Below are 13,803 nucleotides of genomic sequence, written 5' to 3'. Positions count from 1 at the left end.
TTTACAGCCTTTTTTTAGGTAGGCTTTACACCCAGCATAGAGCCTAACATGGGGCTTGAACTCATGACCGAGATCAAGACCTGAGCTGAGATCAAGAGTTGGACACTTAATCGAACAAGACACCCAGGTGCCCCTGTTTACAGCGTTTAAATGAAATCATGGGGGCATACAGCAACGTAGCAGACCATGGAGTCAGGCACAGCATTCTGAATCCTGCTTGCTACACATAATAGCTCTGTAACTATAGGCAAACAGTTCATCTTTCTAGCTATCAGTTTCTCCTATAAAGATAAGGTTGATGTGAAGATTATATTAATAAAGGCTATAAAACACTATTATAGTGCCTAGACTATCTCAAGTACTTAACAAATTACATTTTCACCTAAAAAATTTTTTTTAATGTTTTTGAGAGAGAGAGAGAGAGAGAGAGAGAGAGAGAGAGAGAGAGAGCGCAAGCAGGGGAAGGACACAGAGAGGGAGACACAGAAACCGAAGCAGGCTCCAAGCTGTCAGCAGAGCCTGACGCGGGGCTCGAACCCACGAACTGTGAAATAGGACACTTAACCGACTGAGCCACCCAGGCGCCCCTACATCTTCACTTTTTAATAATTTTTACAAAATAAAATGGTATGTTGTTAGGAGTGCAGATGTATGTCATGTTTCTACTTTTACCTTTTTTTAAACTTGGGGCACCTGGGTGGCAGAGTGGGTTAAGCATCGGACTTCAGCTCAGTTCATGATCTCATGGTTTCGTGAGTTCGAGCCCTGCATCAGGCTCTGTGCTGATAGCTCAGAACCTGGAGCTTGCTTCAGATTCTGTCTCTCCCTCTCTCTCTGCCCCTTCCCTGCTTGTGCTTGCTCTCTCTCAAAAAAAAATTTTTTTTAATTAAAAAAATAAAAGTAGCAATAAGACTGATTCCAACAGTAGACACATTTCCCAATTATTTATATATACATAAGGCACTGCTATTATCTGTCAATAGAGTAATAATACCACACTCTGACCACATCTGTGAACACAATAGTTTAAAAAGGATGATGAAATAAAGATTATCACATGAAATAAGGCACAGCTGTGAAGTCACAAAGAGTTGAGGTTGCACACAATGTTTTGGTCCAGAACCCACTTACCCATCAGGGTTGTCCAAAAATAGAACAAGCTGCTTCACAAAAAGGGTACTGGTCGTTTTAAGTATTCAAAAGCAGAAAATGAAGGACCGCTTAAGAGCCACAACAGAAAGGATTCCTTTATTGGGACATGCTAGAAGTTAATGGTGAAATAAAAGGAGAAAAAACTATTTGGATAACCGTCTCATGACACTAATTTAAAAATACCATGCCTACTGCAAATAAGGAAGAGACTGGCAAACCCCAAACCAAACTTAAGTAGGTTAAAAACACTGAAAACCAAACTTCAGAATTTTTTTTAGGTCATTAAAATTGAGGGATGCCTGGATGGTTTGGTCGATTAAAAACATTTGACTCTTAATTTCGGCTCAGCTCACAATCTCAGGTTGTGCGATTGAGCAAGGAACCTGCTTGAGATTTTCTCTCTCCTTTGCTCTCTGCCCCTCCATTTGCTCTCTCTATCGACAAAAAACAAAAATCTTAAAAAAAAACTGAGTAACAAGAGAAGCTTTTCTCATGCCTAATTCCATTCCAGGCTAACCATACCATCATTAAAAATTCTCTTCTGAATATGTGTTCTTATGATTACATTGTCATTTTCCCCCTCTTCAGTACAGATGGCCACTTGAAGGTAAATCCAAATATTAAACACAGTATTTGAAAAAGGAGTCACAGAAAAGTCAGAATTAAATTTTATTTCACATTGGTAGAAACCATGAAAAAGATTTACATCGTCCCACATAACAGCACATTTCAACAGAATATTTCTTGCCATAAATTAGATCTTGTTGATTTATATAACTGAAACAACAATTTATATTCTTCAAGGTAAAGCAAAATGACTTAGTAAATGATTGTTTAAAAATTTTAAATCCAGACATAAACATATGGCTTCATTATTAACATTCTGTACAATCCATTACTAAATTATTTCCATTATCAATTAGCACCCATTTATAAAGATGCATCCCTAACACTGTTTTAGTCAGTTGGAATACAGCAGAAAAATTAACAACAGATCAGAAATATCAAGTGTACATTTTTGCTACATATTAAACTGTGGTAACTACACCATATGTATTGAGTTGTGATTCATTGTTGTCACCCATACACGTTTTCAAATAAATTTTACCAATAATCTGAAAAATTCAACTATGTAAAATCAAATAAAAAAAAAAAACATCTGACTAAAGTGAAGTCTTCAAATAAGTCCATTGGCAGATAAAAATAAAGCAAATTTTTCTAATGGATTGTTCATTTCCTACAGTAGTTGGTTTCAAACATATGTACAAAACAAACTAAAACTATGCTACGAAGAGAATCATCTTAGAGCAAATCATCTTAGAAATTACAGTTTTTAAAATCTGTCTTAAATATTCGAGAACATACTAGAATATGACGTAATTACCCTTCCATTAATTACAGAAAAATACAACCACAGAATTATTCCAATTATCTAGACTGAAGATTCTAATAACTATATCGGTCTAACTTTGGACTAAGTAAGGTATAGTTTAAGAAGTAAGTAGTGTAGGAAGTTTAAAGTGATGTCAGGTGTCTTTATGTAAGTGTAAATACATTTAAAATACCATCAAATCTGTGATCCAGAATGTCAAATTACAGCATGTATTGGCAGGAGAGGTCTACAGCAAGGAGCCAATTGCCAAAGCCATTTGGTCTTTTATGAAGGATAAAAAAGAAAACACCTTTCTGGAGAGGAAAAAAACCCTTAAATAGAAATGATATCAGGGAAAGTAAAGCCTGGTCCCCAAAATAAAAGGGCCATTAACTGGAGAGAGCAATATTACTCTTTACTGACACTTAGAAGCATTACTCCCGTTACTGGGAATAATGCAGTAACACCTCACTCTCATTATGTAGTGCAATCATTAAGTATGTAAGGAACACATATATAAAAATACAGATAATGCATGGTGTCTACATTTTGGAGTAAGTCTGTAGACTAAGTCACAAGATGCACAAATAATTCATATCCTAACTGTTCCTTTATACCTGAACAAATTCTCATTAAGCATACTGATAATTTTCAAATGATGTAATAAAAAATCTGGTTACAGTATTTTATTATTTTGCTGAATTACATTTGGGAAAAAGTCAGCTGCTTCACCTATTTTAATACTAGTATATTCTGAATCATACAAATACACGTATAGAAACTTAAAAGACCATTATTTCCCACAAGGAGATATTATTACGTAGTCTGTGTTATCGGTGCGTATTTGCAAAACATTTTAACACTGCAAACTTCCGAAGTTTCAAGATTGGGCACGGGAAAAGGTTTCTACACTACTACAACGATGCTGGTGTGTACTTCGACACAAGGCCTCTTAGTGACGTCAATCAATTGGAGGTAGAAGTTTATCAATGAATTGCTTGATATCCATCATTTCCTGTTTGGAATAAAGTGATTTAACAAGCTGTTACAAAATCAGAAATTAAATCCCCACTAAAATACCACCAAATAAATCTGCAGTGTGCCTAGGTAAGGCGAAACCACATTTTCACTTCTATTAAATGAAAAGTTGTAACAGAGAAATGAGGCTACGATAGAAATTTCAGAACATTTCCCGTGACTATGATGATTATTTTACGTTCAAATGATAGTTCCCAACTATTTTGAGGTCCCATGAAAATGGTCTGCACTTTGCTCTACTTGAACAAAACACTGGGGCTGAGTGCGGACAAAGGGCCTTAGGAGTGACAACACCCATCCCGAGAAGTATCAGTAAGGATACAATTACTGTCAACTAAGCTTGGGTGGAAAAACCTAGCTTTTAGCCTTCCCTCATTAGAATGAAATGCTAAATCCATTGCATAAAATATTTTGTGCCTTTTATCTCTTCTTTCTGCTCCTAATCATTCAGTCCAGTGTTCTCCAATGTGATTGCAAAGAATCATCAGCTTTTATTTTACTTTTTTTTTCCTTTGTATGTAAGCTCTACGCCTGACATGAGCCTTGAACTCATAACTCCAAGATCAAGAGTCACATGCTTGGGGCACCTGGCTGGCTAGTCAGTAGAGCATGAGACTCTTAATCTTGCGGTTTTGAGTTCAAGCTCCTCACTGGGTGTAGAGATTACTTAAATAAAATCTTAGAAGAGTCACATGCTCTACCAACTGAACCAGCCAGGTGCCCCAATAGAGCTTTTTTTTTTTTTAACGTTTATTTATTTTTGAGACAGAGAGAGAGCATGAACGGGAGAGGGTCAGAGAGAGAGGGAGACACAGAATCTGAAACAGGCTCCAGGCTCTGAGCTGTCAGCACAGAGCCCGACGCGGGGCTCGAACCCACGGACCACGAGATCATGACCTGAGCCGAAGTTGGACGCCCAACCGACTGAGCCACCCAGGCGCCCCTAGAGCTTTTATTTTAAAAACACATCTATACAAACACAGATACCTGAGTTTACCTGCTAACCCCCAATGTGCTGAATCAGAAATGCAGAGTTTGATTGGTGGCTCAGTCGGTCAGACATCCGACTTCAGCTCAGGTCATGATCTCATGGTCTGTGGGTTGGAGCCCCGTGCTGGGCTCTGTGCTGACAGCTCAGAGCCTGCCTAGAGCCTGCCTGGGATTTGGTGTCTTCCTCTCTCTCTGCCCCTCCCCAGTTTGTGCTCTCTCAAAAATAAAGGTTAAAAAAAAAAAAAAAAAAGAAATGCGGAGTTTGAAGTTCTGGTGTCTGCATTTCTATTAGGCTCCAGGGTATTTGTAATGTAAAGCCTACTTTGAAAAACACTGCTCTAAATGTGGATGGAACTGGGGAGTGTGATGCTAAGTGAAATAAGTCAGGCAGAGAAAGACAGACACCATATGTTTTCACTCATATGTGGATCCTGAGAAACTTAACAGAAGACCATGGGGGAGGGGAAGGGGAAAAAAGAGAGAGGGAGGGAGGCAAACCATAAGAGACCCTTAAAAACTGAGAATAAACTGAGAGTTGAAGGGGGGTGTAGGGAGGGGAAAGTAGGGGGTAGGCATTGAGGAGGGCACCTGTTGGGATGAGCACTGGGTGTTGTATGGAAACCAATTTGCCAATAAATTTCATATAAAAAAAAAAAAGAAAAAAGAAAGAAAACCACTGCTCTAGACCCTCAGTCCCTCCTGGATCCTGAGTGTCAGCCCACCTGCTTTCTGGATTCAAAACTTGCTGACAGTTTCAACTATGTTCTCAATAACACCCTAGAATCCTAGGCCCCCTTGTCTTTCTGGATAAATCATATTAATACCTCTTTTCTCTGCCCCTAAAGCAAATGATTCAGACCCACTCAGTGGTTGCAAAGCTAAGTTAAGTTGGACTACCTTAACGATGGGTAATCCGTTTTTATTCTAGACCTTTTCAAGCCTCCAAACCAATGCAGGCCTCCTTCACTCTTACCAAGTGACCATATCTCCCACTTTACTGAAAAGACAAAGAAGATCTCAAGTGAGCTCTCAACTATTACCCACCTCAACAATCCTTGTTTATATTCATCCATCCTATTCTAGATTCTTAAGTGATGTTCTCCTCTTTGAAGGCAAGCACTACCCATTTTAGGGCTTTAAACTACATTATTATTTGATCTCCCTAAGATTCTCCCATTAGATTATTATCTTCTCTTCACTTCATTTTCTCCCTCCTTCTTCCCCACCCATGGGAGTCTTTTTCTCCCATTGACTAAGGAGCCTTCCTACTCTTTCCCCCTTTCACAAAAACCTTTTTAATAAAGGTCCTTATCCCTATCTAGTTCACTCAATCCACTGCAGGCTCCATTTCCAAGCATCCAAGGTCACAGATGGCTTACTATGGGATAGTTTCTTCCTGGCCTGTTTTTCCTTAATTGTTCTCTGAATCATGGGACACTCTTCCCTTCCACTCTGAAATTCTTTTTTTCCTTAAATAATTTAACGAATTAAAAAAAAAAAGTTTGCACACGTATGTACGTATATATGTATGCAATCTCTACACCCAGCTTGGGGCTCAAACTCAAAACCAGTATCAAGAGTCGCAACACACTCTTCTGACTGAGCCAGCCAGGCACCCAACCGCTCTGAAACTCTCTCCTCTCGTACTCTCATTCAACACCTAACTCCTTTCTAATCGTACCCCCCTCAAACAAGTTCTACCCCTCAGCTTTTTTCCTGATATTCCCCCATGGTAATTCTTCAGTGATCAATAATATTGGCCATTATTCTAAATCTCTATTACAGGCCTGAGCTCCAGACAAGTATTTCCAACATCCCATTTTGCTATGATGGGGGTACATCAATCTCAGTACGTTCACTAAACTCAATCATTATTGTCTCCTCCGTTACCCTAAAACTCTTCCTTGTAACTACTTTATGAGGACACCCAGCTTTTCATGAGACTATGGCCCAACTGGTCAGCTTGCTTTCCCTACCCCACAGTCCTTTCTTTGTACACCTGCTATCCAAATCCTACCCATTCTTTCAAATCCAGCTCTTCCTTCATGATCTCTGTACTTCCCCAAACAAAAGGAATCTCAGCTTTTCTCAGTTTTCTAGAATGCTTTTAAAAACTTCTAATATAACACGTATCACATTCTGCTTTCTACACATTTGGATATATACCCTTCTCCCCTATTAAATTTTAATTAATTTAGCTTAAATTGCAATAAAAAGGACTGTTTTTTATTTGTCTTTGAATTATGCACAAAACTTGCATGTAATAGGAAAAACAGTGAATATCTGTTGAATCAAATTGAAGAAACTCTAAGTCCTCACCTATGATTCAATGTGAATTCATTAATTAACTCCTTTAAATACCCAAGGAATCAAATGCTACTTAAGTTAAAAACATCACACGGAAAAGTGGTAAATATGTCTCTGCTTCCAAACAGTTACCTGCTGACATGAGCTGTGCATCATGCCTTGGTAGGTTTTGAAGGTTACATTGGCTGGGTTTACTAACATTTTTAGCTTTTCAGAAGTAAGAGAAGCAATCATTAGGGGAACTAAAGGGTCGCAATCTCCATGGCACTGAAGAATAGCAATATCTCTATTAACGCCACTGATAGGACCCTGCAAAAAAAAACACAAAAAAACCAGTATCATTTATTCAAATGTATAGAGCATTATGCCAGGCATTTACAACTGCAGATAGATATGCACGTACATATGTTATTACTTACATCACAGGTTCTATTCGGCCACGGGAATAAAATTCCTTCCATCCCTATGCTCCCCACAACTCTTTATTTAAACTTTTACAGGACAGGGCAAGTGGGTGATGGGCACTGAGGAGGGCACCTGTTGGGACGAGCACTGGGTGTTGTATGGAAACCAATTTGACAATAAATTTCATATAAAAAATAAATAAAAAAAAAATAAACTTTTACAGGACACATGATTATCCTGTCTTGTATTATTATTTTGCCAACGAACTGGTTCCTTGAAGCAGACTGTATCTTAATTATTCTTTATTATATTCAGTGTCTTGACAGGAGAGGTACACTTTAGCTGGATCTTATTTAATTGATTTAAATAAGACGGTTAATCAGCAGCACTTACTACGTGTAAGACACCAAACAAACGCTATATAATGATAAAGAAAAAAAATCCTAGATTTAAAGATGAACCTGAAAATAAATGTCCACACCTCCCATGTGTGTTATATACTGCTTTACACTATAGAGTACTTAGAAATTATATTCTATGGTAAAATTCTGCTAGCAATCAATAAGAATATTGAATATTTAAAAATGTTATTTCTATGTGTAAAAAATTCCCCTTTTATAAGTATCTTACACTTCAAATAGAAGTATCAAACACTTCAAATAGAAGATTTGTGACAAAAGGACTTCTTTTTTACCCCATTCTATGCAATCTACAGTAAAGACAGTATAGTATACAGATCACAAAAGTCTAGGAAAATCCTTTTTAAAAAAGGATGATTGATGTAAACTACGGGCTTTAGGTAATAATATTGTGTGTCAGTGTAGGTTTGCTGATTATCAAAGACGCACCACCACGCTGCGGGGTGTTCACAAGCTGTGCACGTATGGGGACAGGGGACATGTGGGAACTCTGTGTGTTTTCTGCTCAGTTTTGCTGTGAACCTTAGCTGCTCTAAAAATATACAGTTTATTAATTAAAAAAAAAAAAAAATGACCCTCTCACAACATTATCTGCCTTAACTCAGTAATCTTATGCTGCAAGTTTCAATCAGGCTACCTGTGGAAATGAAGCCCGTAGTGGAAGCCAGCAACTGAGGGCAGTGACTCCTGCCAGTTTCTGCTGTGTGGTAAGAGCAGTGTATAAAGATAAAGCTCCTCCCTGGAAAGACAACAGAGAGAGTCAATGGAACACATGCTCTGCTAACAGCAACTTGATTTCTTGTTATTAATAATGTCCATTAAAGAAAAAATCAACCCGGGTGACTGATGTCAAGTCAGATCAGACAAGCTCCTAGAAACACAAACACCCCACTCCACCATGTCCTAAAGGATAAGATTCTCTACATTGAAGATCACTGTGAGAACACAGGGACCACCCAATCAGTTGAGAAAGAGTTAACAGTATATTTGCACTTACAGATGCCTTAGGAATATTCTAAACTTAGTTACTTATTTTCTCCTCTGAAAAGTCTTAGGTATAAAATCAAATCTAGTTGTAACTTGGTACTCTTTTCTAAAAAATTCAAGACAATAAGGACCCTGTAGCAGATACCTTTAGAGTATCCACCCCAGCTTAAATACCCTGCACTCTGGGAACTGTATTCCTGTTAGTCACCTGGATGCCATGTCACTCTGACCATCCCCACGGGTCACCGGGGCCCATAAGAACATGAGATTCCAACTCATCCGAGACAGTCAAGTTCTTTTTCCCAAGATTTTGAAACTGGAACTCAGTGACTGTGAGTCTGTCTCTGTGCAGCTGGGATGGTAACATGTAAACTCAAGAACTGGCAAAGTTATAGGCTGCGACGGCAGAAAAAGCCAACTCTAGATGAACAGGCAAAGGAAGCAGATGGGCAGAGAAACAAGGAAGATGGAGAGAAAGTCATGACGGCTCTCCAAGTCTTAGATATTTCCTGAGGCCTTGCTTCATTCTCATCCTTGACTTCCTTGACGTGACCCCACGGACTCATAACTTGCTCTTTCTGGCTTACGGTACTAGGAGTTGCTTTCTGTAATCAATGAATCCCAACCACATAGCCTCCTATGTTAGCTTCCTACTCGAATCAAGCATTCATTTCTATACCTATATTTATGGCACAATGTGTATTACAATAGACATTATCTTGAACTTCAATAAATATCAAATCAGTAACATCTTTTTTACCATATTGAATCAATAAACTGTCTACTAGATTTTAACTTCTAAATAATTCCGTAATTAATTCCATAATTCTAACATTGCCCAAATTCAGGTATTCAGTCTGAACACTAAGTTGTTGATTTAGAAGATTCACAGATTAGAAGCTACAGCAATGTGGGGATAGGTGAAATAAAGACATAAGGTCAATATGAGGTAACTACATCTGCAGAAAAAGTATAGAAGGTAGGAGAAAAAGTATAGAAAGAAGAAGATACCAAAAATAAACATCACATATTTAAGTCTAAAATCTATTTTACAAGATGAAAAGAAGAAAGATGACAGAGTGACGTCACCAAGATGGGACACAGGTCATTCCTAACTTTGCTCCCTCTTACAAGAACTAACATCTAATCATGGACAGGGCACCACTGAGAGAATCCTAGCACACGGAGGGGAGGCGGAGGCACCCCTGTCCCACAGAGACCAAGAAAGATCACACTGGAAGGGAAGAGAAGTGGTTACACGCTGACCAGTGCAGCGCCACCCAGAGTCTCCCCGGAGCCTCCAGTTCCTCCAGTGGGAAGAAAGAACGCAACGGGGACAACCAGCATCCCCAGCATTGTGGGTCACTTTGTGGGAGCCCCTACTTAGATCTTGTCTCAAGGGGATTGCAGGGGGAGTCTATGGGGCTCAACCACCGGGAATCTGTGACAGAAAGAGAGAAGAAATTCTCCTGTCTTCTAATGTATTGTTCCTATCAGTAGTCTCCTCCTAGAAGAGGGGAGTTATACCTGTGTTTAAATTAGAGTTTTGTTTAAAGGGGTACATAGCATCAACTTAGAAACCTAGCTATGTGCGTATTAGTATTTTAAGAAAATACATTCCAAGTTCCTATCAATTTGCCAAATAAATTTATTTTAAAGATATAATTTAGAAGGGAAAGGCAATAGCTGAAGAGAGAAAACTAGAAAAGCAAAAGAGAACACTCTTGTAATTAACTACATGTAATCCATTTGAACTTAATTCAGCATTAGCAATAGTGTAACAGATTCTACAACATCTACTAAAAAAAAAAAAGACTCCTCCATAGAAAAGGATGGAAACCACAGATTTTCTAGATAAATATACCAATGACATATCACCCAAACTTTACCTTACCTGAGAAAATCCTCCCAAAATAATTCTGTTAGAAGGAATGCCATTCTTCATCTCTTGCTCTATCAAAGCTTTTACTAAAAACAACATAAAATTAAATCACCAATACTGTAAAAGTTAAGCCTGATACCATTTTAAACAGGATAAATTAATTACAGAAAAGCACAAGGTATGTTAAAGGTGAATAATACGTGAAAAACTTGAAGCACTCTATTAAAATATAAAAGGAGGATGTATTTTCATTATAAAACTCATATTTGGCAGGTGTTGCTTAAATAGTTCAATTATTTCCTTTTTTTTTTCTTCTTTTTTTAAGATTTTATTCTTAAGTAATCTCTATACCCAATGTGGGGCTTGAACTCAACCCTGAGATCAAGAGTCGCATACTCCGCTCTTTCAACTGAGCCAGTGAGACACCCCTGTCCAATTATTTATGTCATTTGTAAACAAAAGTTCTTTCTCTTACCAATCAATGGATATTCTTTTACCTGCGTCAATTCTGCCCATATACATTCTATATTTCTCTCTCTTCAATGAATCATAGGAATTTGTACCTCAAGTTGCCATTTTAAATCCTAAGAAATGTAGATTACATGGTTTGTGATTTACAGTGTTTATAAAGTTCATTCTAGGGGTACCTGGGTTGCTCAGTCAGTTAAGCATCTGACTTCAGCTCAGGTCATGATCTCGTGGTGCATGAGTTTGAGCCCCACATCAGGCGGTCTGCTGTCGGCATGGAGCTTGCTTCAGATCCTCTGTCCCCCTCTCTCTCTGCCCCTCCCCTGCTCGCACTCTCTCTCAAAAATAAACATTTTTGGGGTGCCTGGATGGCTCAGTCGGTTAAGCGTCCGACTTGGGCTCAGGTCACGATCTCACTGTCCCTGAGTTCGAGCTCCGTGTCGGGCTCTGTGCTGACTGCTCAGAACCTGGAGCCTGTTTCAGATTCTGAGTCTCCCTCTCTCTCTGACCCTCCCCCGTTCATGCTGTCTCTCCCTGTCTCAAAAATAAATAAAACGTTTAAAAAAACAAACATTTTTAATAAATAAATAAATAAATAAATAAATAAATAAATAAATAAGTAAAACGTTCATTCTACTAGGGGCACCTGGGTGGTTCAGTCAGTTAAGTGTCCACCTTTTGATTTCGGCTCAGGTCACGATCTCATGGTTCTCAGGTTTGAGCCCCGTGTTGGGCTCCATGCTCTCAGCGGAGCCTGCTGGGGATTCTCTCTCTTTGCCCCTTCCCTGCTCGCTCTCTCTCTCAAAAGAAATAAACATTAAAAAAAAAAAGTTCATTTCTATTATTTTAAAACTCTAATTTTTCTTATAGCCACTAAATGATGTACGAAAAAAAATCAAAGGGTTCTTTTGTTTTGCAGAGCACTTTGACACAAATCATTAACTATAAAACTGCTGACTCCTCGAATTTTTCTTTTTTTTTTTTTTTCCAAGGTTTATTTATTTTTGGGACAGAGAGAGACAGAGCATGAACGGGCGAGGGGCAGAGAGAGAGGGAGACACAGAATCGGAAACAGGCTCCAGGCTCTGAGCCATCAGCCCAGGGCCCGACGCGGGGCTCGAACTCACGGACCGCGAGATCGTGACCTGGCTGAAGTCGGACGCTTAACCGACTGCGCCACCCAGGCGCCCCTCGAATTTTTCTTTATAATCAGTGCTATGTGTTTTTTTTTTTAGTGTTTGTTTATTTTTGAGAGGTAGAAAGAGCACAAGAAGGAGAGGGGCAGAGAGAGAGAGAGGGAGGCACAGAATCCGAAGGAGGCTCCAGGCTCTGAGCCGCCAGCACAGAGCCCGACATGGGGCCTGAACTCATGACCTGAGCTGAAGATCATGACCTGAGCTGAACCCACTGAGCCACCCAGGCGCCCCTGTCCTTTCATTTTTTACATATGTGCAAGAGTTTAATTTTTTTACAACAATGTGACATTTTATTTATTTTTCTAAGTTTATGTATTCATTTTGGGAGAGAGAGTGCGAGCAGGGGAGGGGCAGTGAGAGAGGAAAAGAGAAAATCCTAGGCAGGCTCCACACTGTCAGCACAGAGCCTGACATAGTGCCTGAACCCACGAACCATGAGATTATGACCTGAGCCAAGATCAAGAGTCGGGCGCTCAACTTCCTGAGCCACCCGGGTGCCCCAAGAGTTTCATTTTTTAAGATCAGAATTTCCAATTTCATACTTCCTTTCTATCAAAAAATAAAAATCTGCTTTTTCTAAAACACTGCAAAAAACAAACGCCCGAATGAAAACTTATTTTCTTTTTTATATACAGTTTAGTTCTTAGACTGAGCATGAAAAGCAAGCAACACCCTGACGATGGCATGGAAGAATGGGCTAGAAAATAGGAACAGGGGGTTAAGAAAGAAAAGAAGTGCTGGGAAACCTGAGGGATTTATTTACAGTGGCACGGAGGAAGCAGAAGTGGCAGAAAAGGCCCGATTGGGAGGAGAGAAGGCTTGTGGGGGCCTGGCGACTGGAAGCTGCTTGCCCACCGGCCAGCAGTGCCGGGACCACTTCCCCTGAATTTCGCAAAGCTTTACTCCTCAAGGTCACCCCAAATGCTAAGTCGTACAAGAATTACCTGTCTTTTTAAACAGCTAAGTGTTCAATCAGTGGCTTCTATTATTATTACCACACGAAAACCAACCACTAACATAATTTGCATCACACATGATTATATCATTACATCCATCATTAATTCAAGTCTCCTTAATGAAGATAACTGGCCACAACGATTAAGTTGCCATTTTCTCTATTAGCTGCTGTAAATAAAAGCAAAATTATGTATCCACAGATACTAAGTTTGATAAAGACCATTCTTCCCTATTCACCTCACCTTCGCTGCCTACAGTTAAGGGAGTCCATTTGGCAAACAACTTAGAGTGTGATCAGAAAGAAGGAAATAGCATCACCTACTAAGTTCAGATAATTGTACACCGGATTTCATCAGTATCAATAAAACTACTGAAGCCGCTAAAATAAGAATTCTTTTGTCTTCGTAAAATTTTTCTGTACTTACCATTTTCTGCTGCCTGTTTAATTCCAGGTTCATCCTCCTGTGATTCTGGTGAAAGCCCAATAATATCGAACCTGGAAAACAAGGCAAAATCTTAAAAGAGCTATTTGATTCTAAAAATATGTATTTATGGTAAGTACATTTCACTAAACTCATGGTAGTCTGGATTAAAAGGGCACACCATGAACATGAAACTCAAATTAAAATG

The 13,803-nt window shown here is 39.0% G+C and overlaps 1 protein-coding gene across 1 annotated transcript in view; it reads right to left on the bottom strand.

The window, feature by feature from the left end:
• Positions 1–1,808: 1,808 nt before the first annotated feature.
• The window catches only part of LYPLA1 (lysophospholipase 1), a 30,670-nt gene continuing 18,675 nt past the window's right edge, over positions 1,809–13,803 (bottom strand). Inside the window, exons 5-9 of the mRNA XM_086695004.1 lie at positions 13,599–13,669; positions 10,565–10,638; positions 8,321–8,422; positions 6,992–7,168; positions 1,809–3,539 (exon numbers count right to left, since the gene is read on the bottom strand). Of these exons, the coding sequence (XP_086551130.1) occupies positions 3,486–3,539; positions 6,992–7,168; positions 8,321–8,422; positions 10,565–10,638; positions 13,599–13,669 (478 nt within the window). The 3' untranslated portion in view covers positions 1,809–3,485. The remainder of the gene's footprint in view (positions 3,540–6,991; positions 7,169–8,320; positions 8,423–10,564; positions 10,639–13,598; positions 13,670–13,803) is intronic.

This window comes from Puma concolor, chromosome F2, assembly GCF_028749965.1.
Source record: "Puma concolor isolate L17-30 chromosome F2, mPumCon1.1.hap2, whole genome shotgun sequence".
Taxonomy (NCBI): domain Eukaryota; kingdom Metazoa; phylum Chordata; class Mammalia; order Carnivora; family Felidae; genus Puma; species Puma concolor.
The sequence above is the reverse complement of the archived record's forward strand: the minus strand, read 5'-3'. Positions and strand labels throughout refer to the sequence as shown.